This window comes from Dromiciops gliroides, chromosome 1 (assembly GCF_019393635.1).
Source record: "Dromiciops gliroides isolate mDroGli1 chromosome 1, mDroGli1.pri, whole genome shotgun sequence".
Taxonomy (NCBI): domain Eukaryota; kingdom Metazoa; phylum Chordata; class Mammalia; order Microbiotheria; family Microbiotheriidae; genus Dromiciops; species Dromiciops gliroides.
In genome coordinates, this window is record NC_057861.1 from 55758271 (window position 1) to 55785109 (window position 26839).

At 45.8% G+C, this 26839-nt stretch overlaps 2 protein-coding genes and 2 non-coding genes across 8 annotated transcripts in view; 1 reads left to right on the forward strand and 3 right to left on the reverse strand.

The window, feature by feature from the left end:
* Positions 1-438: 438 nt before the first annotated feature.
* On the reverse strand, positions 439-17839 carry NDUFS7 (NADH:ubiquinone oxidoreductase core subunit S7). Its single transcript, XM_043977599.1, is given in 9 exon segments — positions 439-1185; positions 4729-4817; positions 7613-7659; positions 8122-8301; positions 14058-14175; positions 14707-14766; positions 15618-15654; positions 17432-17660; positions 17663-17839. Coding segments are annotated over 9 exon segments (1020 nt in total). The 5' UTR covers positions 17825-17839; the 3' UTR covers positions 439-1087.
* A 91-nt stretch (positions 17840-17930) lies between these two features.
* Positions 17931-18004, reverse strand: TRNAN-GUU. The gene has a single exon. It is a non-coding gene; the product is annotated as a tRNA-Asn (tRNA).
* Positions 18005-18452: 448 nt separating this feature from the next.
* Positions 18453-18525, forward strand: TRNAF-GAA. The gene has a single exon. It is a non-coding gene; the product is annotated as a tRNA-Phe (tRNA).
* A 1425-nt stretch (positions 18526-19950) lies between these two features.
* PWWP3A (PWWP domain containing 3A, DNA repair factor) overlaps positions 19951-26839 on the reverse strand; it is a 33272-nt gene continuing 26383 nt past the window's right edge. For all 5 annotated transcript variants that reach the window (XM_043977943.1, XM_043977942.1, XM_043977944.1 and 2 more), the window contains 2 exons: positions 26411-26499; positions 19951-22896 (listed from right to left, as the gene is read on the reverse strand). In XM_043977943.1, coding sequence (XP_043833878.1) covers positions 22803-22896; positions 26411-26499 — 183 coding nt within the window. In that variant the 3' untranslated portion in view covers positions 19951-22802. The remainder of the gene's footprint in view (positions 22897-26410; positions 26500-26839) is intronic.

Sequence of the window (26839 nt, forward strand, 5' to 3'; positions counted from 1 at the left end):
CCGTTATGGCCATGAGGCTTCCTCAAACCAGGGCCCCTGGGGAAACCGGACCTCAGAACACAGACTCTGGTGCGAAAGGAAAACTCAAGAGTCTTTCTCATCATTCCTGAAGGATCTCTTTGTGTTCTAAAAAGAATGGCCTGTGGAGGGGCCACCCTGCCTTGAGACAATGTGCACGGCCTATCAGTCTGCCAACACCTCCACCTAGAGTAAAACAAGAAATCTCACGACTAGGGACCCAGCACAGCCTCAGCAAATCTTGGTCTGTGATGAGGCTGAAACCCAGAAAGAACCACAGACGATGAGAGCTGGGAGGGCCTTTTGGGGAAGGGAAGGGCCTAATACATCACATCCAAGCTGCAAGAAACCCTGGAGGTCTTCTGGCCCATAGTATTCCAACACCCAGGCTAGGTAAATGATGAACTAGTCAACTCTCCATCATGATCACCAACAAGAGTTTATTGAGCACCTACTATATATATCATAAGTCACAGAGGATTCTTCCCCTTACATAGGGATTCACCAGCATTCCCAAAGTGAGCTGTCCCAGCAAAAGTTAAAATGATCTGAGTGACAAAGACTGAATGCACACACATCCCACAGTGAGGTTCGCCTGTGACCAGTGGGCTCCTTGTCACTTGTGAGCCTCTTCTGTATGGCATCCTGAGTGGGCCCTGGGGACGGCACCGTGCTCAGGGTAGTGGGGATGCCTTGTTTGGAGCCTCTAGTGGCTGGCACTTGCACGATGACTTCCCAGAAATGGATCAGCTAGCTCTCTAGTCACAAGGCCTCATGGCCTTGCCTTCAATGCTATCCAGCCCATAACCCCCCAGGACTCAGCACACACTTGTACGGGACAAAGGGCTCGGAGGTGCCTTAGAGGTCATCTAGCCTAACCGTAAAGAAGGGAAAACTGAGGCCCCGTGGAATTAAGTGAAGGGATCTGAGTGGAGGGCTCCCTCTATCCACCAAGCCAGGCTGTCCTACCAAGCAGAGACAACAGTGTCTGTTATCTGGGCATTTTATTGACATTCACATAGCATGAGATCACAAAAAGGGGCCCTTAGGGCCAGAAGCGGGGCCGTGGTCACCGCCGGTACCACACCTTGAGCCTCTTCTCCCGTTTGATTTTCTTCTGGAGCTGCAGGATCCCATAGAGCAGAGCTTCAGCTGTGGGAGGGCAGCCTGAAGGGAAACACACCATGTACAGTTACATCCTTGCCAGGCAAGGGAGGACAAAGGACAAAGCACTGGACACTTCCTTAAAGCTATTCTATTCCAGGGTGCTCCTTATGTTATTAGAGCCATTTACCCTCCAAGTCACTCTCAGACTTCTGGGACCAGCAGTTTCCCCACGACTGTCTGCAGGAAGTGAGACGAGGGTGAAAAGGGAGTGTTTCAGGCATCAGGGACAGAAAGTGCAAAAGCACAGGGATGGAGGGATGGCAAGTGGAGAGAGAGTGTGTGTGTGTGTGTGTGTGTGTGTGTGTGTGTGTGTGTGCGCGCTCATGCATGTGTGTGTTTGTGTTTGCGGTCTTGGCTGTGTTCCTGCCTGGTTCTGAATCTAAGCTTCCTTCCTCATCTACAAAAGGGAAGGACTGATTACACTGGATGATCTCCAGACTTCTTTCATTTCCACATTCCCTTCTCTCCCTTTTTCCTCTTCCTAGAAACAGCACAGTGGATAGAGTGTTGTCCTGGAGTGAGAAAGACCTGAATTCAAATCCAGCCAGACATTTATTGGCTGTAGCCCTGGGCAAATCACTTAACCTGCCTGCCTCAGTTTCCCTTTAATAATAACCCTGCCTCCCAGGGTTGTTGTGAGGTTTGCATGAGGCAATGCTTGTAAAGTGCTAGGCACAGGGCGAGGGCACATAGTAAGTACTTTAATACATGCTTTCTCCCTTCCATTCCTCTGCTAGCCTCCTCTTCCAAACCTCTACTAGCACCAACACTTGTATCAGTTGACATCAAATGCCTTGCGGCTAACTGCACATGTGCTTAATTTGGATAAAATCAGGCTGCTGTGTCCTGGACATGGAGCTTAGATGGCTGTGGATCACAGGGGACACAACACGAGAGCCAAGAAGGCTTCAAGAGTCCAGCTTGGAGGAAAGTGGGAAGGGAGGCGATAAAGAGCTAAGAGACCACTGGATTTGAGCTAAAAGGGCCCTCATGACCCTCCTTTTAAAGAGGAGGTGGCTGAGGCCCAAGGAGGCTATGACTTGCCCAGGGTCACAAACATTGATATTGGAACCAGGATCTGGATTCAGATCCTCCAACTTGAGCCTTTGCCTCCAGCCTAGAGGTCTTTAAGTGCAGGCTGGCTGTTCAGGTGGAGGGAAGGCAAAGAAGGGACTTCTGCTCACACACAAGATGGGCCAGCTTCCCTCAGAGGTCTTTTCTGAGACTGTTTTTCTGGCATTGGGCCCAGAAAAGAGCCCAGCCCCGAGCAAGCCAGGGAGCCTAGCAAAAGGAATCAGGAGCTCACATGAACTGGGCAGAGGAGGCACCCTGGACACCAAACCCTAACACGGGGCTGTAAATGCTGTCTTGATGCTGCCAGGTGTCCTACAGGACAGCAGGCCTTTGGGTCCTCACACATCAATAGCAGCAAAGTGCCTTCATGCACCCTAATCTTCACAACAGGCCTAGGAAATAATGGGTGAGGATTATGCTCTCCTTCATCTTCCAGACCAGGGCACAGGCCAGCCTTCTGATGCCAGCCTGGCCCAGCAGGGCTCTTTCCCCCCACCAATGCTACCAATACACTGGCTTACACTAAATGGCCACGTATACTTCTTTTTTCTTAGTGAGGCAATTGGGGTCAAGTGACTTGCCCAGGGTCACACAGCTAGTCAGTGTAAAGTGTCTGAGGCTGGATCTAAACTCAGGTACTTCTGACTCCAGGGCCAGTGCTCTATCTACTGCGCCACCCAGCTGCCCTGGCCACGTATACTTCTTCTTCTTTTTTTTTTTTTAGTGAGGCAATTGGGGTTAAGTGACTTGCCTAGGGTCACACAGCTAGTAAGTATTAAGTGTCTGAGGCCGGATTTGAACTCAGGTACTCCTGACTCCAGGGCCGGTGCTCTATCCACTGTGCCATCTAGCTGCCCCCTGGCCACGTATACTTCTAAAGCAGAGGTGGCAGGACCCACCAACAGCACTTTATACAAGGGAATCCCTGGGAAAGAGAGAGAGGACAGGAATACTGGATGCCTTTTTGGGGAGAAAACCCACAGGCTGACGGCTGCCCCCTAGAGGGAGAATTTCAGAACAGAAACTGACTCACGCTCAAGGTCTGAATAAAACCAACTCCACTGAGTTCTTAGATTGGGGGCAAGAAGGGACTCAAGGGACCAGATGGTCTTTTTTGTTGTTGTTGTTGCAGGGCAATGAGGGTTAAGTGACTTGCCCATGGTAACACAGCTAGTGAGTGTCAAGTGTCTGAGGCTGGATTTGAACTCAGGTCCTCCTGAATCCAGGGCCAGTGCTTTATCCACTGTTGTTCCTGATAGTATTCCTACTCAGGTATAGACTGGCCAGGTGGCCGGTGAGGCTCCACCTACTTGAGGATCTATGGCTCAGTGAGTTTAGTTGAATCTTTCTTGAGTCCATCACCTCGAGCGACCATTAACTGAACTGGAGGCCCCAGGCCTTGGATTTCTGCCTCCACCCGGGCACCAAAGGGCCATCTGAGGTCTCACCTGCTTCCTTTCTGTGGCTTCTGTTTCCCTCCTTGATGGCAGCACCCACTTCCTCTGCTCTGAGGTCCCCAAGGCCCTTCCCTCTTGCTGCTTCTGCTCTGCTCTAGGCTGCACTTCGGATGACCCAGGGGCATATGGTCAGAACTGTGTGCAGGGTAAAAGGCGGCTGCCTCTTAGAGGGCCTTTGGCCTCTGCTCTGAGGAAAGCCACTGAGTCTCAGCACTGGGATTCTAAGACATCAACCCGGGGGCTCTGAAGCCTTTTGTGCTTCTTCTCTGAATCTCAACTGGATTGTGGATCAATGATTTGGTTTTGTCAATGACCATGTACCAGTCACTCAATGAGAGAGCTGGAAAGTAACTCAGAATCCTACAGTCCAACCTCCTTATTTTAGATGGGAAAACCGAGGTGCAGAGAAGGTGAGGGATGTACTGAGAGGATCACAGGACTTAAAGCAGCGAGGGTCCTTAGAGACCCTCTTGTCTGGCCATCATTTTGTCCAGCCAGATGAGGAAACAGAGGGTCAGGGAGGGCAGAGGGGATGCACCTGTCCAAATCCACACAGCCGGTGAAGAGCAAAGGCAAGATCTGAACCTCAGCACAAAGTCCCTGCTCTTTCCACTGCACCTTCATGCCATTCCGAGATGGCAAGTCAGTAACAAGCCAGTGAGGTACTGTATGTCTACACAGAAACAGGTAATTAGAGGCTTCTGCTGAGGAATTACAAAGGTTTTAATGCACCAAAGGCATCCCATCTGCAAGAAATACCTCAAGTTTGAGGCACAATCAGGCTTATTACCTGTATTCTCACATACTTATACCTCACAATACTTTTACCCCTGGCTTTCTGAATGACCTTGGGGAAGTCACTTCCCTTCTATGGTCCTCAGTTTCCCCATCTGTAAAATTGGGGGTGTGGGGAAGCTGCGGTCAACTACAGGTCCCTCCTAGTGCTGCAACACACTGCCCAGCAGAGCTGGGCTCTGGCATATTGTGGCTAAGGAAGAGTTGGCTCCTCTACCTGGGACGTAGATGTCCACGGGCACAATGCGGTCACATCCTCTCACTACAGAGTACGAGTAGTGGTAATATCCTCCGCCGTTAGCACAGCTGTTAAGAAAAGGAGGGAGAGGATAATAAGAATTATCTCACAGCTCCAGCGCATTTCAGGTATACAAAGTCACTTTGCTCATTATGACTGTGAGGTAGTTAATTCCATCCAGTGCCCTACCCATCATGCCACAAGTCACCCGTCTGCCTCGGTTTCTCCCATCTGTAAAATGAGGAAAATAATAGCATATACCTCTTGGGGTTGTTTTGGGAAGATCAAATGAGATGACCCACATAAAATGCCTGCAAACTTTAATGCACCATAGAGATGCTAGTATTGTTATTAGCAATAAGGGTTATTATCAACCCACGCCCATTTTACATGTGAAAAAACTGAAGGTCGGAGGGTTTATGAGACTGTGGTCATCACAGAATGAGAGCCTGATTCCTACAGGCCCTTCCCAGTGTCCACATCTGCTGCTCCTTAGGCTTTCTGAGTCTGTCCCACATCCAAGCCCAGCAGCCCACGAAGACCAGGCCCACGAAACGAGCCTCACCTGGGAGGTCGTTTCACTCCAGGCATGGAAGCCTTTGTGGGTGACTAGAGGGAAACTGCTCAGCGTGGCTCCAGCTCAAAGAAGCCCAAATTTTTCTGGGCCACAGCCCAGTAGTCACAGCTACTCGGGGCTTGACTGAGCATCTGCTAGTGCCTACTCGGGGGTGGCTAGCTTGGGGCTACATACTCGGGGCACAAACACACAAACTGGACCAGGGCTGGGCCTCGAGGGGCTTCTGTTCTGGCTTTCCAAGTTCTCCCTGATAGTTTGGAAGGATCCAGACAGTCCTGGGGTTTCCCAGTAACAGATGCCAAGAGAGCCCTCATACCATTGGACCTTTCTCATCCTATATCCTGGTCCTGGACATGAACCCTTTGCCAAACCGGTCTCCTCAGCATCACTTAATCTGTCGTGTTCGTTTTCTTCTTGCCAGCCCTCATGCATTTTCTCAAATTGTATTTCTGTCCTCTGTTTACATGAAATATACACCACTAGCAGCCTCCCCCTCCCCCCACCCGAGCCCTCCCCTGTAATAAAGTAAAGCAGTTAAGCAAAAATAAGCAACACAATCTTCGGAGGGATGTAGCGTTCTGCCTCTGTGCCGAGGAGTCTCAGTTTCTCTAGAACAGCTACATTTGGTTCGGTTATTCTTTCTAGTAGCCCAGGGACAAGTTGTTTCTAGCAATTCCAATTCCCATCTAGGTATAGAACTCTCTGTTTTCTGGAAGTTGGCTGGGACTAGAAAGAACTGACCACTGGACGCATTGTCTCTTGTTATCCAAGGTCAGAGGGAAAAGGTTAATTCTTCTTGAGCGGAGAAGTTAGTTACTGGGACAGCAAGAGTGCCCCAAGGAAGGAGGGAGCAGGAAAGTGCTGAGTCTCTCCAATGGGGAGCTGAATCAAATGCTATGACCTTCTCAATCTCCCATATTTTGACTTCATCTGCCTGTCTTGGGTAAAGTTCTTCTCCAAGGACTTGACTCCACTCGCAAATCCTCCTGGTCCAATCTTAGCACCAAGTTCCTAAAGGAAAGCCTTCTCTGCCCATGCCAATAGAGAAGACCTGAATTCCTTCAGTAGTTACAGAATGTCAGGATGTGAGAAAAGGAACCACAAAGACCAATTACCACCCTATCATTTTACAGAGGGAGAATTTCAGACGTAGAAGGAATAGTGATTTGCTCAATGTCATGCATGTAGTTAATTGTTAGAGACAGGACTTGGGTCCAGGGTTTCTTTTTTTTTTTTTGCGGGCCAATGAGGGTTAAGTGACTTGCCCAGGGTCACTCAGTGAGTGTCAAGTGCCTGAGGCTGGATTTGAACTCAGGTCCTTCTGAATCCAGGGCTAGTGCTTTAACCACTGTGCCATCTAGCTGCCCCCTCCTAAGGAGATTCTTATTTCATCTCAAACACTGTCTGAGGCTCTTTCCACATTATCATTGTAGAGAATCTTCCTGACAAGACCCTTCCTTTGGCCCAGTAGTCACAGCTACTCAAGGGATTCACCGAGTATTTGCTTGTGCCTACTCTGGGGTGCCTAGTTTGGGGATACATGCAGACTGAAGCTTCTCTCTCCTCACTGTAGCTGATGTGAAGCATCATCTGTGTACTTTCTGTTGCTCTGAATCACTTCCTGATTTTTACAGCTGGTCTCACATGTTTGGGGGCTTAGGATGGTTTGCCAGGCATTTTCCTCCCAACAGCTCCACATGGGAGGCAATACAAGCATTCTTTTTCTTGATCTCCAGATGAAAAAATCCATGAGGTTTAAATGACTTACCATTAACATAACCAGTAAGTGTCCAAGGTAAGAGCTGAACCTAGGCCTCTCTTGACCCCAGCCCTATTCTCAACGTTCCACTTAGCACCCCCTCCATCATGCCCCAATGCCTCTCTTTTTACTTTTCTAGAATATCTCATTAATTTCACATTGCATTTCTCACATCTTCCTCAAGTTCTCCCACCGTCCACCCTGGGGACCATTTCTAATTTGTCTTTCTTGGGGTGATCATTTCAGAGAAATTCACAGGTGTGGAGCTGATGACGTCCTGGCTTCCGGCATAGGCTCCCAATCTCATTATAGCCCATGCCACACTATTTCACACTCTGATATCATTCTAAAGGTGTTTCTTGGACTCCCCAGCGAGAGAGGAAGTTCTCAAGACAGGGACCAAGGGCTCATGGGTAGCTTTTGGATTCCCCCACGGCTTCTGGCATAGTAACACTGCTTTGGTTCACCCATGATTCACACCCTGCTCACAAAGAAATGGAAAAAAATGGTGTCCACTCTTCACTTACCTTCCCATGGAGACTACGTAACGAGGCTCTGGCATCTGGTCATATACCTGGAACACAGAGTTGCCAATCTTACTGTCAGCTACCTGCGTAATTAGATTCATCTGGTGCTAGAGCCTAGCGACTAGATACTGCCCCATCGAGGATCAGAGGGGGTGCTGTCTGGTGGAGGCCTGGGCTGGGCAGGGTCACTGAAAGCCTCCTCAGCTTGAAGGGGTCTCCTGCATTCTCCTATCTCTGATAGACCTACAAGCTGATCTCATCCATCCATACCACAGGTTACTCTGCCCAAATCTGAATCTGAACGACTTGGAGTCCTGTAGCTCTCAGCAGAAGCTTTTGATTCTCAGGTGTCTGTTTTCTCCCAACACAGACCACAGAAAATAAGAAACATCCTCCCTCAAGCAGCTCTTTGCTGTCTTTGGTAAAACAGACTTGCTCCTTGCCAAGCACAGATTGTCTCTGCCCCTATCAGGGCTATGCTTGGGCTTTCTTGGGGGAGGGGGGGGTACCTTTCGGAGAGCCGGTGCCATTTTGTTGGTGAGAGTGCCAGCTACGATCATCACGTCTGACTGACGTGGGCTGGCCCGGAACACCACTCCAAACCGGTCCATGTCGTATCGGGGGGCTGCCATATGCATCATCTCCACGGCACAGCATGCCAACCCAAAGGTCATGGGCCACAGGGAACTCTAAAGAGAGGAGAAGCCGCTCACTGAGTTTAACCCAAAAGCCTGAACTGAGGCAAGGCCTGAACTGAGGCAAGAACACATGCTGATGGAGGGGGTGTGGGGGGTGGGAACGAAGGCAAAGAAAAGAGGGATGTTTTGTGTTCCGCGTAAATGAAACATTCTGGGTCTAGGATCACTTACAGGTAGGGGAAGTAGTCATATTCTGTTACAGGGATATGGATTTCATCTCAATATAAGAAATTCCTAAGAATTAAGAGCTATCTGAAAGGAGAAGGTGGCAGAGCAGGTAGAGCACAAGCCCTGGCATCAGGAGGACCATCAAGAGTTCAACTAGCCTTAGACACCTACTAGCTGTGTGACCCTGGAGAACTCACTTCACCCTGTTTGCCTCAGTTTCCCCCATCTGTCAAATGAGCTAGAGAAGGAAATGGCAAACCACTCCAGCATCTCTGTCAAGAAAACTCCAAATAGGGTCATGAAGAGTTGTATACAACCAAATGACTAAGGAGAGAAAAAAGAAAAAGAAGAGGTAGCCTCACAGGCTCTTTGCATTAGGTAGGGAGTTGGGCTGAACCTTGGAGTTCTTCTCTCACTCTAGGCCTGTATAGCTCTAGAACATACAAAAGATATGGAGAGAGCAGGTTTTTCCCCTTTCTGAAGGCATCCCTACCTAGAACAAAGCTTCTTAAATCGTGGGTCACAACCCCATCTGGGGTCACATAACTGAATGTAGGGGTCCTGAAAAATCTGGCAACAATAGAAGGTTATGTATACCAATTTTAATTTTTTTTTGCGGGGCAATGAGGGTTAAATAACTTGCCCAGGGTCACACAGCTAGTAAGTGGCAAGTGTCTGAGGCCATATTTGAACTCAGGTCCTCCTGAATCCAGGGCCGGTTCTTTATCCAGTGCACCACCTAGCTGCCCCATTACCAATTTTATATACCTCTTTACCTGGGGTGGCATAAACAATTCTTGGATGAAAAGGGATCAAGGGTAGAAAAAGTTTAAGAAGCCCTGACCTAGAAGCAGAGATACTAATATTCTTTGCAAACTAAAATCTTGATCAACAAAAATGTGTGGGGGTATTCTGATTAACTGGATTCTCAAATTTAACTCAGGGTTAAGCAAAAAACCATTATTCTCAGGAAAAAAAGGCGTCATTTAAAATACTGTATTTCTTTCAATAAGTAGAGGATCACAGGGCTATAAGGGACACCAGAGGTCCAAAATCTTTATTTATCAGATGATGAAACAAAGGCCTCAAGAAGTGACCTGGCTAAGGTTACACAGCCAGGAAGTAGCAGAGCCAGAACGTGAAGTCAGTCTTACTGACTCCTAGTTCCCTGCTCTTTTCACTAAATCACAAAGCCTAGTTAGGAACAATTGAATTTGCCTTTGTTGACCAAGATTCCTGAAAGTCCTTAGGGTCATTGTTCTGAACACTTAAAAAATAATAATAAAGTTTTCACTGATGTCTTTTGCCTTTTTTTTCAACACCACTGTTTTCCCCAGAATCCTCCCTCTCCCAGAGAGCCATCCAATATAACAAATGGTATTTTTTGAAGACAAAAAAAAGAAAAGGAGGGAAAAAAAAATCAACATTACTGATCAATACATTGAAAAAGTCTGAAAATATGTGCAGCGTGGAAGCCTTCTGGACTCCCGCCTTGGCAAAGGGAGGGGGTGAGAGGGCCCTCTCATATCTCTTCTTTTCAGCCATGCTTTGAACATTCATTTTCATTTGAAAGGACTATCAATTCATTGAATCACAGACTATCAGAGCTAGAAGGGACCTCAGAAAGAATCTCCTCCAACCTCCTCATTTTATGGATGAGGAACCTGCAGCTCAGAGGACTTCCTCAAGGTCACACAACGTGCCAGGGGAAGATCTGGGATCCGAAGCCAGGTCTCCTGGCTCCCAGCTCAGGGCGATGTAGGCGTAGCTGTGGGCAGAAGATTCAGTGCATGCAACTTTCAGGGATGGTTTTTGAATAAAATTTCCTGATCTAGTTTTCTTTCATAAAAGATAAGCCCAGAAAAATGGTCTCTTACTAACATTGCCTGGTTGCTTAGATTCCAGGTAAACTAGAGTTTACTATACCTGGAGACCTACAACAGAAAAGATGAAAGGACAAGACAACTATTATAAAGCAACCATAAAAAAGTATCTGGTGATTTAAAGTACAACCAAGTGGCATAAGGTTAAACCTTGGTTCCCCAAACAAAAGTATGTAAAGAGAATCTCATGTTTGGCCTTTCTCCTCTGCAGGAGGTAGGAAGGAAAGGATTAAGAGAAACAGGGATGGGGGCAGTTAGATGGTGCCATGGATAAAGCACCAGCCCTGGATTCAGGAGGACCTGATTTCAAATCCGGCCTCGGACATTTGACACATACTAGCTGTGTGACCCTGGGCAAGTCACTTAACCCTCCCTGCCCCACAAAAAAAAAGACACAGGCTGGCTTGGGTAGGATTTCAGGGGCAGAAATGTATGGGCAACAAGCAACAAGTCTAGAAAGCAAATTTGAGCTCCAGAGGTTTGGCTAAAGACCCTGAATCTTGGGGGATGAAGCCGGGAAGAAGGGAGTTCAAGTTCTGCTTCTGAGGCACTTGTGTCACTGTGCACAAGCCACTTAACCTCTTTTCTCTTCGGTTTCCTCATTTGTAGAATGAGGATAAGAGCCTCTTCCCCCCAGTTAACACAAAACTTGGTAAGTTCTGAAGTGCAGTATAAGGCTAGCTAGCATTGTTATTAGCAATAAGATGTACTTGTACAAGGAAATTTAGGGACGAGAGCAGGGAGCATGATGAAAACAGGTGGGTGACAGTAGATGAGAACATTCTACAGAGGAGTTCGGGAGATGGAATCATGGGCAGGACCCAGAAGCATCACAGCGGAGAGATGGGGCTTTCAAGAGTCCCAACTTCTGCTGGAAGCAGAGCACCTAACATCTTCACGACTGGCCTGAGGGACTTCACCCTGCAAAAGGAAGAAGCCCCAAGCAGAGAGCATCTATCCTGGATCTGGCTCTCTCCAACAAGGCAGAGAATGGGCACGAGGGTGGGAATGCTGGGAACACTGGAGGGAGGACTCTATTCCATCTGAGAATGTGGAGGAAAGGAGGAAGCTTGGCCCTTAAGTGACATGTGCCCTAGGCTGGGGAGAACAGACTTCAAAGGACCCAGAAAAATGATAAGGGAGGATGGCAAAGATTAAAATGCTACAGGCAAAGTCAGCCAAGCAAGGATGAGCAGGCCTGAAAAATGAAATCTGGAAAACACAAAAAGGGGTAGTTTGTCTAAAGAGATCACTGTGAAGGCCCAAGGAACTCTATTAGTCAACTTGGATTGTTCAAAGTCACATAGAGAAGATAGAAACAAAGGCAGGTAACAGAGGATGAATACAATACCCCAGCAGAGTCCTGAAAAAAGAGCATCAGGAAGAAAAAAGAATAATGTTTGGGGATGAGCTGATATTGTCAAGGAAAGCTAAGACCAAAAAGACAGTTTTATTTTTAAAACTGTACTGGGGGAAAGGGGAACAGAGAGAGGCCAGGACGGCTGCGGATGGATCAAATCAACCAGTGAATGAACAAGCATTTACTAAGCTCTGCTACACGCCAGGCTTGGTGCTAGGCACTGGGGGTACAAGCCCAAAGAATGAAACATTCTCTCTTCCCAAGAACCTTACACTCCAGTTGGGAAAGGGAGGGGAGTATATATACAGTGACTAAGTCCAAGTGGATAAAAGTGATTAACCCCCAGGAGCCTGGGAGGGAGGAAGGGAGATTCAGGGAAGGACAGAAGACGGAGCTTGAGTTATACCTCAACAGAAAAGGCTTTTAGGCCCTGGAGGTCTGAGGATGGAAGGCCTGATACACAGCAACAGAGAGAGCAGGGAGAAAGAACCATCTAGGACTTTGTTTCTGTTTCCTCTGCAAAGGAGACTGATTCTTGCACTGAAAAGGACAGAATGAAAGTGACTCCCAGGGGAATCAATACCCAAAAGAAGCTGGAGAGATTGAGAAAGAACCTAGCTACCTGTGATGAGGTCCAGTCATCTGGCCCAGACAAAGGACATGTCAGGGGACTGAAAGGAATGGAAGTGGTGATTGCTAAGTCACTGTCAAGTCTGACAGACAGTGGAGAACAGGGTACCATGGGAGGAACACTAGCTCTGGAGCCAGAAGACCTGTGTTCAAATTTCACCTCTGAAGAGTACTGTCTTTATGACCTTAGGCAAGTCACTTAACATCTTAGAGCCAGTTTCTCCACTGGAGAAGGGTGTGTGTGTGTGTGTGTGTGTGTGTGTGTGTGTGTGTGTGTGTGTGTGTGTGTGTGAGAGAGAGAGAGAGAGAGAGAGAGAGAGAGAGAGAGAGAGAGAGAGAGAGAGAGAGAGAGGGAAAGAGGGAGAGAGGGAGAGAGGAGAGAGGAGAGAGGGAGAGAGAGAGGAGAGAGGGAGGGGGAGAGAAAGAGAGAGAACGAGAACTAGATGGACTCTGGAGTCTCTTCCAGCTCAATATCTGTGATACTGTAAGAGAAACAGGGGGCAGCTAGGTGGCGCAGTGCATAAAACACTGGCCTTGGATTCAGGAGTCCCTGAGTTCAAATCTGGCCTCAGACACTTGATACTTATTAGCTGTGTGACCCTGGGCAAGTCACTTAACCCTCATTACCCCACCAAAAAAAAAGAGAGAGAAATAGCACAGGCCTAGAGAGAGCAGTAACCCGATTTTCCAAAAATGGAAGAGAGTAGAATCTGGAAACGATAGGACAATAAGCTTGACTACAATTTCTAGAAAAATTCGAGGCTGTGTTATTAAAGGGAAGGTTAGTGAACATTCAGAAAGGAAGTAGTGATGACAAGAGTCAGCACAGCTTCAGCAAGAACGGATTAACAGCATTTTCTTTTTTTCCCCCCTTTTGGGACAATGAGGGTTAAGTGACTTGTCCAGGGTCACACAGCTAGCAAGTGTCAAGCGTCTGAGGCTGGATTTGAACTCAGGTCCTCCTGAATCCAGGGCCGGTGCTTTATCCACTGTGTCACCTAGTTGCCGCCCCCCCCCCCTTTTTTTTTGGACAGTGTTACTAGACTGAAAGATCAAAGGAATCCTACAGTTAACATCTGATAAAGTCTTGTATGCTCTTCTTATAGATAAAATGGAGAGATGTGGGCTAGACCAGATCATGGTTAGATTCAAAGGGTCTGAAGGCAAGCGAATAGTTTGATAGCAGGAGGTCTCCTGTGGATGCCCTAGAGAACTATGCTTGGCCTGCCAAATTTTCCTCAATAAACTGGATAAAGACGGTGATTGCTTACTTCTCACACTTGTCCCCATGGAAGAAGCAGAGACTTTCTGCTGAATCTGGGCACATGTTCCACCTGGTAAATGATAATGGCTGCATTCACACTGGCTTGCACAAGGCTTTACATAATCTCATTTGTAAAATAATCCTATGAAGTAGATGTTATTATTATTATGCCCATTTTACAGATAAGGAATTGAAGCTGAGAAGTTATAAATAAGTGACCGGCCACAGGCACAGAGCTAGTAAACATCTGAGGTAGGACTGGAACTCAGGTCTTCCTGACATAAGTCCTTCACTCCTACCTGCCTCAGTTAAGCAAGAGGAAGGCCGCCCCCTCTGCAGGCTGGTCTAGGTGGAGATTCACTTGCTCAGTGTTGCCATGTGCCTTGCCTGCTGTGGAGACTGAGGCCTTTAGGGAAGAAAGACTGGTCTGGTGGTGACTTACCCGCCGGGCCCAGTTGATCAGGTCATCTAGTTTGGTGATCACATACTCCCCCTTGTTGCTTGGGAGTGAGGAGGATTTGGAGACAATTGCCCCACTCTTCTTTCCCTCTGGAACGGGGCTGAGAAATGGGGACACAAATGAAAATTGAGATGTACAACATCAATGGGAAGAATCCTAAATTAAGGCACTGCAGAAAAGGGGAACACCCGGAGCTGGTATATATTGCTAACATGAACCAGACTATCAAGTAGGTGATCAGTGCACGGCGGGAAGAAGATCAAGGTCACTTGTTTCATCCTTGGCCTACTAAGCCCCCAACCCAGTTTGAGGCCCAACTTTGGCTCTACTCTGAGAGCCCTCCAACCCCGGACGAAGCATCCCAACACGGACCTCTGACAGAGAACTGACTAAAGGCAGCTGACTTCTGAATGAATAATTCTGGTCATAAGGGAGACTAGGAGAGATGAATGGTTTAATGCAAATCTACTTCATTCCTTTCCCCTACCCAATCCCCACTGAGTCTTCTCTTCCCTTTCTCAACAGTCCTGGGGCTCTACAATAGAAAGAGAGCCTGTGATGCTCATGGGAAACTCTTGGAAAAGAAGAAGAGAAAGAATGAACAGGCCTCTCCTAAGAAGCTACCTTTTACCTGCTTGCATCTGTCACCGAACTCTGATGGAGCAGTTGAACCTGCAGGGCTGTGCTGGGTCTGTTCAAAGGAACAGTTAAGAGTCAGGAGAGAATTCAACATCACATCCCACCAAGAAACACAAAGAATAGTTGAGTTCATTATCCTCTCAGCTCATCTGCCTACATTTGGTCCATGCTAGACAGACAGTCTGATTCAATTTTTAATTGTCACAGGATGATCACAGAATTAGAAGGGGTCTCTCTTTAAGCTAGTCTAACTCTCTCATTATGCAAATGAGGAAAATGAGGCACAGAAGAAGAAAACTGGCCTGAGTTAACACCTTCCTAAAGCCCAGCTCTGATGATGTTTGCTGTTCTTCTCTAAGCCCTTCAATGGCTTTCTTTTTATTCTTTCTTTCTTTTTTTTTTTTGTGGGGCAATGGGGGTTAAGTGACTTGCCCAGGGTCACACAGCTAGTAAGTGTCAAGTGTCTGAGGCTGGATTTGAACTCAGGTACTCCTGAATCCAGGGCCGGTGCTTTATCCACTGTGCCGCCTAGCCGCCCCCATTGGCTTTCCACTGCCTAGAAAACAAACTTTGAGTTTTATACCTATGGCCCCAACTTGTCTTTCTGCCTCATCGCCTATTTTTTCCCCATAGCTACCATTAGCTTCAGCCAAAAGGTACCTCTTGCCTACCCCATCAATGTGTCTTGGGCACTCTTGTCTTTCTATCTCTACTGATGATAACTGCCACTAACTCTTGATGTAACACTGGGCAAGCAAGTGATTTCCCGGGACCTTAAGTCTCCTCATCTGTAAAATGAAGAGGCTAGACTACAAGACTGTTGCTATCTAAAATTCTGATTCTTTCTCTACTCCCATAAAAATACTGTATTGTTGGTAAAATATCAGAAACCACAGTACTCACCGAAAACTAAACAATCCATACCGGGCCAGGCGAGGAACTGCAGGCAGAAACCACAGGAAAACAGACTTTTAATAGCATGCCAAGTTAATTACTGCAAGTGGGGTAGTTGTAAACTAATTACAGTATTATAATCATCATCACACCCGAACTGTTAAAAGATCTGGAGAGAAAGGCCTTCAGCATCTGGGCAGATAATCTATTCAAGATTTATGGGAAGACAAGGTCAAGGATAGAACTGCAAAGGGACTTGTTCAAGGCTCACCTCATGTGCTACCTCCCTGACCCCTTAAGGATACTCTCCTTCCTTCTGCACTGTATTTATCTTGTATGTTCCGACTTATAGACACTGTCTTCCCCATGAGAATATAAGCTCCGGGAAGGCAGAGGCTGTTTGTCTGCTTTGCTGTATCCAGAACCCAGGAAAGCACATAATATAAAACCATAAAAAAAGGACTGTGGATTTAAAGTCAACCAAGTGACTTAAGGTTAAACTTTGGTTCCCAAAGCAAAACTCTGCAAAAGGAATGCCATGTTCAAACTCACTCTTCTGTAAGAAGGGGTGGGGGGCGGGGCAGCAGCTAGGTGGCACAGTGAATAAAGCACTGGCCCTGGATTCTGGAGGACCTGAGTTCAAATTTGGCCTCAGACACTTGACACTTACTAGCTGTGTGACCCTGGGCAAGTCACTTAACCATTATTGTCCCCCCCCCCCAAAAGAAATGGGAAGGAGTGAAGAGAAATGAGATAAGGGATGGGGGTGTGTGGAGATTTCAATGGCAGAAATGCATGGGCAACAAGAAAAGCAAACTGGGGAGGTCATCGTGTGAGAGAGCAAATTGACCTCACAGCTTTGGATAAGGACACTGAGTCCTTGTGGGGATGGACCAGGATTCAGGAAGAAATGAGACACTTGCTTGCTGTGTGACTGTGGTCTAATCACTTCACTTGTTTCAGCTGGCATCATGAAGCACTTTAAAGATTGCAAAGGATTTTGCAAATATTCTTTTATCCTCACAACCACCCTGCTATTAATCTCCCCATTTTGCCCAGGAAGAAACCGAGGCAGAGAAAGTTAAATGACTTTCCCAGGGTCCTACTGCTAGTATCTCTGTCCGAAGTTGAATTTGAACTCGGGTGGTCTGGACTCCAGGCCCCGTGCTGCTACGAACGGAAGGCACAGCCCTTCAAAGTTTATATAGCTCTTTATGCAAGGCGAAGGGCCTTGCTCAAGGTGCCTGGGAAAGAGAAGTAGAATTCAAACCCAGGGCTTTTCCCTAAGTCAAGCACACCTTTTAACGAAAGTCAGAAAGGCCAGTTAGTTAGTACGGTCACGGCCGCACAGGGTCTCCGCTTTCGGTAGGGAGGAAGAACACCTGGCGCAGGTAAGTCGCGGCTCAGAGGTTAAGGGCCAGGGTCACCAACGATAGGGGTCAGAGGATTGCGTAGGAGCTCCTGCCTTCAACCGTTATTCTTAACAATTCAATTCTATCTACATTGACGGATGCAACGTAGTGAAATAAACACAGTCTGGACACAACGGCGTGGAAGACCCCAGCCAAGGTCGGCAGATGCCCACGGTCCGCAAGGGCAGAGGCTAGGCCGTGCGCACGCGCAGCCGGTTCCCCCAGAGCCCGCCCCTGCGGCTCTCCCCTCCCCGGGGATCGCGGGGCTGAGATCGGGTCACCCCTAGGCTGGGGTAGGGGACGGGACCATCTACAGTTACCCAACCGGCCGAGGCCAATGCTATGAGGCGGGGGTCCTCGCCGCCTCTCCTTCCCCCCGACTCCCTAGCCCCGGGGTCTCTCTCCGCTCACCCGCCAGCGCTGCCGCCATCTTGTACACAGCCTTCAGAACGACCTCCCGGGTCCTCCGCTCTAATCGTTCCGGGTTGGAGGGGATGGGAGGCGGAAGTGTGTCTGGGTGTATGTTCCGTGAAAGCGGAAAGGAGGCGGAGGGGGAGGGGAGTGCACTTCCCAAAGAGGCCCGGCGCCTCGGAGTGGTCACCGGAGCCGCGCGACTTAGAGTTCCGTCGCCTCCTGCCCCTCCCCGGAGGACTCAGGGCGAACCCTCCTCCCCACCAGGCATCGGGAGTGCCCCAGGGGGTGCTCCTGGGTGATCTGGGGATGCGGGCCGCTCACCCAATCTGGGAAGAGTGGGGAACTTGTTATACTCTTAGCCGCCCCCAGTGTCCTGGGCTGGCCCTCCATAAGTCTTTAAATCCTTGTCCTGTCTCAAAAGGAGCCCGTTCCGAGGTGCTTGGTTCGTAGACTAGAGTCTCCTGGGAAATCTTCCTTCGTTCAGAAAAAATGTACCCGTCCCTGGGTGGGCTCGAACCACCAACCTTTCGGTTAACAGCCGAACGCGCTAACCGATTGCGCCACAGAGACGGAACTGTAGAAAAGGTTCCCGCAGCCCGTAGTCATGGGCCTGAAAGTCTGAGGCCATAGAATGAATGGCAATGCTCCGAGGGAAATCTGGGGGCTGGAGCGTGAAATTTGAGGGCCCCTTAGAACGGGGACTCAGAATCCAGAATGTGGGTCCGAGCCGGTTGGCAGGGAATCTAGGATCTCAAAATGGGAAGGAGAACACGGGATGTCAAAGCTGGGAGGGCCCTTAGAACATCGAATGTCAGAGCTGGGAAGGACCCGGACCTTCTAGATTCTTTTTTTTTTACCCTGAGTTTCTGGTTCTGGTACTTTCAACTTAGTGAAATAAAGAAGGGCGGGGGGGCGGGGATCTGCCAGTGCACTCATCAAAAATAAAGACAAAAAAAAGGAGCAGCCCGGAAGTGTCAGCTTTCACTGAATGAGGCGAGCGAAGAAAGCGTTTTACGCAGCCGAAATAGCTCAGTTGGGAGAGCGTTAGACTGAAGATCTAAAGGTCCCTGGTTCGATCCCGGGTTTCGGCAGATATTTTGGCGTCTGAGTTACGGCGCGCAACGTTCAAACTGACCTTTTACTTGTAGTGAAAAATGTCCTTAGACCGGAACCCCAGGGTTTAGAATATCCAGCTTTACGGAACACGCCGGGGTTCTCCAAGAGAGAGTTCGGCTGCCCCTTCCCCAAACCTTCCCTCTCTCCTTCCGAGTGTTCCACAGTCAGGACCCAGGCATCCTGCCAGCTAGCTTGGGACCCAAGTTGGAACGGGAGCTCAGGGGATCTCTTAGAGGGGCAGGAAGGGCGCCAAGCCGACAGATCTAATCAACATTTATTAACACCAAGCAAAGACAGCAGCGTCTGGCTTTAAGCGACCGTCGGAAGACCCTTGGCAGTACCACCACCGTTGTCAGGGGACTCGGCCCTCCCAGGCTTGTGTCTTCACTCTGTGCAAAGGGAACGGGACTATTTGCACTGTCTGCCCTACGGGACAGCCGAGAGGAAAGGCTTTACTTTCTGCAGCTGGCTAAATACGGATTGCATTTTAAAACCCCTCCTCTAGGAAGCCTTCCCTGATTACCTGCGGCGGCCGCAGCTGCACGACTGAGCCCCTAAATTTGGAGTCAGAGGCCCTCGGTTCTGGCCCATGCAAAGCCGCCCCTGTGGGTTCCCTGGCCTCCGCGGCACGTCCAATCCTCCCCAATCAGCTGAACCTTCTGTGCTTGAGTGCCCGTCCTTGTGGTGCCGGTGCCTGCTAGACCAGCCCAGCATCCTGGCTGTGCTCCAAGTGCCCAGCTCCTGGCCTCCGCTTCCTTAAAGACGGAACTCCCGAGCCATCTCGCCCAGGAAGCCGGGGCTGATGCTCCAGCTGCCATGCCAGTGCCCTTACCTCGCCAATTAGTTTGAATTTATTGTTCCACGTCCGTCTCCCCATAAAATGCCCGCGACAGTGTTACTTGTGCCGTAGCAGAGGGCTTCCCTAAGTGCCTGTTCAGAGGGGAAGGCCCAAGATTGAGAAGCGGTGGATTTGGGCTCCGACGCCAGTTCTGCCCCCTACTACTTAGGAACCTTGGCCGAGTCACTTGCTTCTCTGTCTAGCCTATTTCCCCCTCTCTAAAATGAGAAGTGCACTAGAGGGCCTCTGAGAGCCCTTCCAGCTTACAAACTCTTTTCCTCTGAAGGACCCATAAAACAGGAAACACACCCAAGTGTGCTTAAAATTAAGCTTCCTCTAGTGGTTTCTCATCTGGAAAATGGGAATACTCCTTGCAATACAGACCTGCCTTATCATGAGGTTCAAACGAAGATAATGTATACAAAGTTACTGTCATATAAATACCAATTATTATCAATGATCTTTGATATTCTTCCCATTAGAAATTGCAACAAGCCTGGTTCCTTTATCCCTACTATGCCCTCCCCCCATTCCCCACAAAAGAAGCCCACAACGAACTGCATCGATTATCCAATTATCTTTTAATTTTACATGGGGAGAATAACAACTCCTCTATTTGGGAGCAGTAGACAATTACTTTGCACTTTTAAAATGTCACATCAAAATACTTTGGAATAAATGGCCAGAATTTGTTCATACTGACAGATTCCTCACACACACACCCATATTTGATATCTGACCTTGTTATCTAAAGCAATTTGATTTTAGCACAGCATTAAAGATGGCTGTGGCAACCACCTTCAAGGTCAGTGTTGTTTTTATCAGTACAAGGTGAATGCTTTTGAACCACCCAAGTGAGATTACAAATGATTAGTTAAAAAATAAGATATCGCCGATCTAAATTGTCTGGCTTCCTCCATAAAAAGGGACGATAGCTTTGATATAAAGACAAGTGCCCCTGCTGTAAAACCACTGTGGGAAACATGGAAAGCTTATTCTCCTGATACAAGAAATCTCTATCTCCCCTTGTCCCATTTCTTCCTGTGTTTGGCTTTGGGATGAAGAGGGCTCTTTTTGAAATTTGTCCACGGATGAGCAGTGGTACATAATTTCAAACACTGGCGAGAGCGGCACGGCAAGATCCTTTCTGATCTGTAAATGGCTCTGCAGCTGTGTATCCAGACTAGTTACTGATTCACATTCCCTGGGAATATTAAGATGGAGACTGAGGAGAAAATGGATTTCTTTATGCTTGAGGAAGAGACTGATGAGAGGATGTGGAGAAAAGTCAAACAGATGAAGGGCAGTGGCTGCTGACTCGAAAACCTCTGAATATAATCAATTCCAGGAATTTATTTAGTAGTACCATAAACACTGAAAATACTTAAAGCAATTCATTTGGATTAAATGGCAAAGGAAGGTGAAATAATAAAAGAAAAAACCTCTATTGCTTAAAAATGGGATTTCTTTTTAGACTTCTTTGATTTTACTCAAGGGTATTAAGGAGGCTATTTATAAGCACAAATATTCCCTAGGTTGTGCAAAGAGAACAGCATTGAAATTAACTCACATTTCTCTTTCTACTTTGTACATTTAAAAATTCACTTTGAAAATGGTTACAGCCCATTATAAGTTACCATTGGCTTATAATGATCTTGGTATGACTCAGGCACGTGTGAAAATTTTGTCCTCTCATAATTTAGTGACAATTTTTTAGTGCAATTACCCAATTAGAATTACATTCACATATGCTTATTAACACAAGACTCTAAAGCTATACTGAGAATAAAAAAATAGATATGTCTTCTCTCTGCCCCCTTCCCCACTCCCAAATCCAAAAATACAATATTTTAAGATTCCCTAATCACTGTTAAGAAAAGAAAGACATGAATAGGAAGTTCATACAAACAGACACTGTAACAAATACAGTGGGTTTTTTTTATATATGTATATATGTATATATGCATAAATATGTGTACAGGCACATATATAGCAAAACTATGTGCAATTCATCCATACAAGGATATAAAATTATTCTAAATTCACGTTTACACCTCATTTTAGCATTCATATTCACACCAAGAATCTGAAAAATAAATTTAACTTCTCTAAAATTTCAAGTCCACAGAAGTCAAACTTTCATCCCTATCTGAGCCGGAATCACTCATTACTTTGAGTCTTTTGCTACTAATATGATGGTCCTTTCTAAATCTGAATGGCTAAAACCTACTAGAATCTTGAAGATTCTACCACTCGTTTCCAGGGTCTAGATATTGATGGCTGTTTTCAGTGAGAATGCAGAAAGGAGAATGCAATTGTTTCTAATACTAACTTATCCCCCAAACAAATGATCTAGATAAGCTCTAAAGAGGAGTGTTTGACTTTCCTATAATGCACTACCCAAAAAGCCTGTGGGGATCAAACTAAGATGATCCAGTCAAATGAACCAGTCTGCTGATACAATGAAATCTAGTTGTCACAATGCTGGAGACTAAGGCTTGCCAGGTTAAGATTCAGTCACAGCCAAAAAATAGAGATGCACATGGGAAGGTGAGATAAGTAGTGAGAGAATCTGGCCCGGGGCTATCAAAATGGTTGACAATACAATGTAATTTCATTCAGTCACACATTCTTGAAAAATGCATGATTTGTAAGCATTCATAGATTCATTCTCACTATGGATTACTTGGAAAAGCTCCATTTAAAATAGCTATGATAATATTGCAACTTATACCTTCTTGCACACACAATTGTGGTTATTCTGTAATAATAAGAAAACATCTCTGATTCAGGTTTCACCTCTTGGAGGTAATTTCTTCCCAAAATGAATATAAAGAAAGTAGGGCCAGGGAGAACATTAAGAGGAAGTCCAACATATTGAATATCAATGAAGCAGTATTTTTAAAAGATTGATATTTATGGAATTACATATCCAAAATCTGAATTAAAAAACAAACAACCAACTCTTTAAAAACTGATAACAGTGGTTTCTTTCAATATCAAAAAATCAATGTGTAATTTACACTAAATAGGACAGCACAATAGTAACCAGAAATGCTACAAAATGTGTCAGTCCTTTCAGACATTAATTATCCAGCAATTACAAATTTCAAAAAGGGGTGGGGATAGGAAACTGGCCTGCAGTATGTTATAAAAATAGAAATGCATACTATTGACTACTTTAATAAATGGCCTTTCTGAGGAAAGAATCTCTGAAAATTCATAAGCAGTACCACAGAACACATCCAAGGGATTTATATCCCCAAACCAAAAATAGATAGATCAGTAAGAACTAAAAACACTTCGAAAGCTCCCATTTCAACAAAACATATTTATAATATTAGGAGAATTTTACACAGAAAGATAGATTACTAACTATACCTACGGGTCGACTTAGAATACAAAGGTTTCCTGCTATGGTTTTGACACATATGGAGACATTTCTGGAAAAGTTGGTTCAGTCTTCCACTTTTTCTCTAAAAGTTCTTTATCAAACATTTCTCTTTCCCTGAAGAAAACAAACATAAAGTCAGAATTCTTATATGTGAAAGGATATTGCTTTTTATTACTTTTATGAATTGTATCATCCTTAAAATAAAACTCTTCAATAAAAGAATCACAAACCACTAAAACATTTGCTAAATGGATTCATGAAGAATAACTTCTTCCTCAAAATAATGTTTGTAATTTACACAAACAAGGCATTTATACCTTGGAAACATTTTTCTCCTACTTCATGAAGTGAGTTCCAATGGGAATAAATAGGACTTGGAATCAGAAAATAGGGAGCTGGGCTCTCCTTCCACCACCTCCCGGCGGTGTGATTTTCACAAAGCCACCTCCTCGTTTGCAAAATAAAGAGCAAGGTCCTTCACAGGGGGGCTGAGGATAGGTTTTAAAGTAGTAAAAGTACTTTAGAACCATAAAGCTCTCTATGCTCTTTAGATTGCAGGCCCAATAACCAAATCTGGTTATTTATTGATCGATCAATCTATAATATACTATATAAACACAGTCACTTTACTGTATATTCATTCCACTGTATCCTTAGATTAAGACATGTTACAACTGTGTGACATAAAACCATCACCCGAGTAATCAAACATAATTCTCTTCCCTATTTCTTTACTTTTGCAGTTCACTGTGGTTATTTCAGACAGAATTTAAAGTTTAACTAAAAAAAAAACCCAAAAAGGTGTTAGCTAGAAAGAATCACTACAATTTCCACTGTACTTTTAAAAGTTTACATAAGTACTGCAAATAACATTATCCCCATTTTATAAAGGAGGAAACAGGCAGCAAAGGGGTACTGACTTGCAAGCTGTGTGGTTAGCACACAGCCCTGTGCTTGGTGCTCCGGGAGAGATGCTCTCAAGGTAGAAACCAAACAAACCATTGTCTGCAAGGAGCCTGGGATCTAACAGACCAACCAGAGTCCCAAAGCTATGAAGTGGCAGAGCCAGGACTCCCACAAACACCTTCTGACTTCAAGTTCCACTATTTTATCCACTAATGCTAAGCTGTCTCCCCAACTCTTGAGGGGGTTTAGGTACTGCCAAGTGAGGAAACAATCTCTGAAAAAATGTTAACACTGTCTAGATGAGGCAGTTCAGGGATAGATTCCAAGAGAAAGAAAGGAAGGAACGGGCCAATGTAACCCTCAGTGGCAGTGGAGTGCAGCTAAGAGGACCTCGGGATTTTAGCACTGTAATAGACCTTAGAGGTTCCCAGCCCAACCTTTGATAGATGTAGACAATGAAGGCTCAAGAAGTGAGGCACCAGAGCCTGAGGTGACAAAGATCTCACAGATCTAGAGCTGAAGAGAAAGAGGGCAGCTTCAGCTTCCAACACCTTTCCCATGGGCTGTCTTCAGGAGGAGGGGGGAGACCCAGGTCAAGTCTTGGCTTTGCAACTGTCATGGTGTTTTTGTTCGTTTGGTTTTTTGTGGGGGCAGTGGGGGTTAAGTGACTTGCCCAGGGTGACCGAGCTAGTGTCAAGTGTCTGAGGCTAGATTTGAACTCAGGTCCTCCTGAATCCAGGGCCGGTGCTCTATCCACTGCGCCACTTAGCTGTCCCTGCAACTGTCATTTTGATGCTTACTACCAGTGTGACCTGGGCCAAGTTTCTTAACCTCCCTAGGCATCAATCAAATGTGTGGAAGTAAAGACTAGATTGCCTCTGAGGCCCCTTCCATATTGAGATCTAGGATCTCAGGATCTGAAGCAAATGAAGAAGTCTGTAACTCAATCTCATCTGTAATATGGGGTTTTAGATAAGATTCCCTTCCAACCTTTTGTTATTCTTCACTAGAAGTCAAATTTCATTCTCAGGGGGGAGTTTAGCATCTAGATCTTATTCACTTTCCCAGAGTTATTCAGCCTGCCAAAATTCTACTTGGCCCCAAAACTCTACAATGGCAAAACCTCTTAAGTAATTAACTATCCATAATGGGTAAGGAGGCATCCATTTTCAGAAATTATACAATAAGGTTCTAACTATGATTTAACTAAAACTCATTTCTTCCCTAACAGTCTGCAGTGAAATGACCAATAACCTAATTATCTAAAATTCTGAACCCACTTGACTTAACATGTTAAAAGGCCTTCTAACTTAAGACTGACCAAATCAAGTTTTTGTTTTCAGTCTGTCACTTGGCTTGTTATTTATATCTAGCCCCCTTGACGGGAGTTGGAGAGGGGCCCAAAGACTTGATTAGGGATTGGATCCATTAGCCCCTAATTAACTATTTAGACTTTAAAATTCAAGGCTAAACACCCCAATTTTACACAACGATTTGAATAAACATTCTGCCTGGCTGATTTGGACCATTAGGAAACGTACCCAGGAACAAGAGAATTGTCTGAGCCAGTTCTAAGCCAATATACAATGGGGCCAGAGGTAGGCTTATGACTGTTTAACAACTGGCTCTCGGGTGGTGGGTGGGGCAAGGTAGGGGAATATGAACACAATATTTTAAAGTTTAACTTCAATTACTGACATTATCTCTCTCTCACTTCATCGACTCAGACAAGTAAAAAAAACCAAAAACCAAAACAACAAACCAAGTTGATTCCAGCAGTATAAATGCTCATGCTGGAACACTGGCTATCAGGAGCTGATTTGAGCCGGCTCTAGCACACCCTTAATGGGACCATTCCAATCTTGACCTTGTGATTCCCTAAGAAAAATGAATCCCCCTGAAAACCAAAGAGGTAGGAGGATCCAAGTATTTACCAGTCCTGACTTATTTTCTTTTAGGTCCTCAATCTGAATTAATCTTTTTTTTTTTTTGGTAGGGACAATGAGGTTTAAGTGACTCGCCCAAGGTCAAACAGCTAGTGAGTATCAAGTATCCGAGTCTGCATTTGAACTCAGGTCCTCCTGAATCCAGGGCCAGTGCTTTATCCACTGCGCCACCTAGCTGCCCCCTGAAGTAATCATTATTTTCAAAGTCATGTACCCCATTCTGGGAATCAGACATTTGAACTACAATAACACCATTGTGAAATCAGGTCTTCCTTATTCCAAAGGCCAGCTTTCTCACACTGTTCTCTTCTTTTTTTTTTTTGGTGAGGCAATTGGGGTTAAGTGACTTGCCCAGAGTCACACAGCTAGTAAGTGTTAAGTGTCTGAGGCCGGATTTGAACTCCGGTCCTCCTGAATCCAGGGCTGATGCTCTATCCACTGCACCACCTAGCTGCCCCTGCTCTCTTCTTAATTGGTTAAATTCACAAAATAAATATCAGAGGAAGGAGTAGTCTATAACAATATACTAACCACACAGAAAACAAACCAACAATTAGGGAAGGGAATGCTGCCATATTTCAAGCACTAGCTCAGATAACAACGATTTGATTTTCATGTGGCTTAAGGTTTGTAAATAAACGTTTGTTGGGGCATGGTTGTACTTTTCAGAGAAAAGAGAAATAGAGATGATTTAAAACACAATTATAATCATTGATGGAAACAAAGACTTTGGAGATCTATTTTTAAATGGTCTGGAGATAACACTGGCTTCCTACCTTTTGCTCACAGATGGTCCTTTTATATATTTTTCTTCAGCTGTTTGGTAGTCTATTTCATCAACTGCAGATATTGCATAAATGATTGCCTGTAAAAGATGATGCCGTAACACTTCATCACACTTAATGGAAAAGGGGAAACATCACAAGCCTGAATTACTGAATGCTATTTTAATGAAGTTTGGTAATTAGTTTACTGAACATGTTTTTTAGTGGATATTTTTAGTTTATCTTTAAATAAGGAATTCACATTAAGAAGTACCTGATAATAATATTCTGATAATTTCCACAATCTCAGGATTAAAGGGGACCTAAGAGGTCATCTAGTTCAACCCATTACTGAGCAGAAATCCTTTCTAGAACATTCCTGATAAATGCTCATTTGGCCTCTGCCTGAACAACCCCATTGACAAGGAACCACACCAAAGC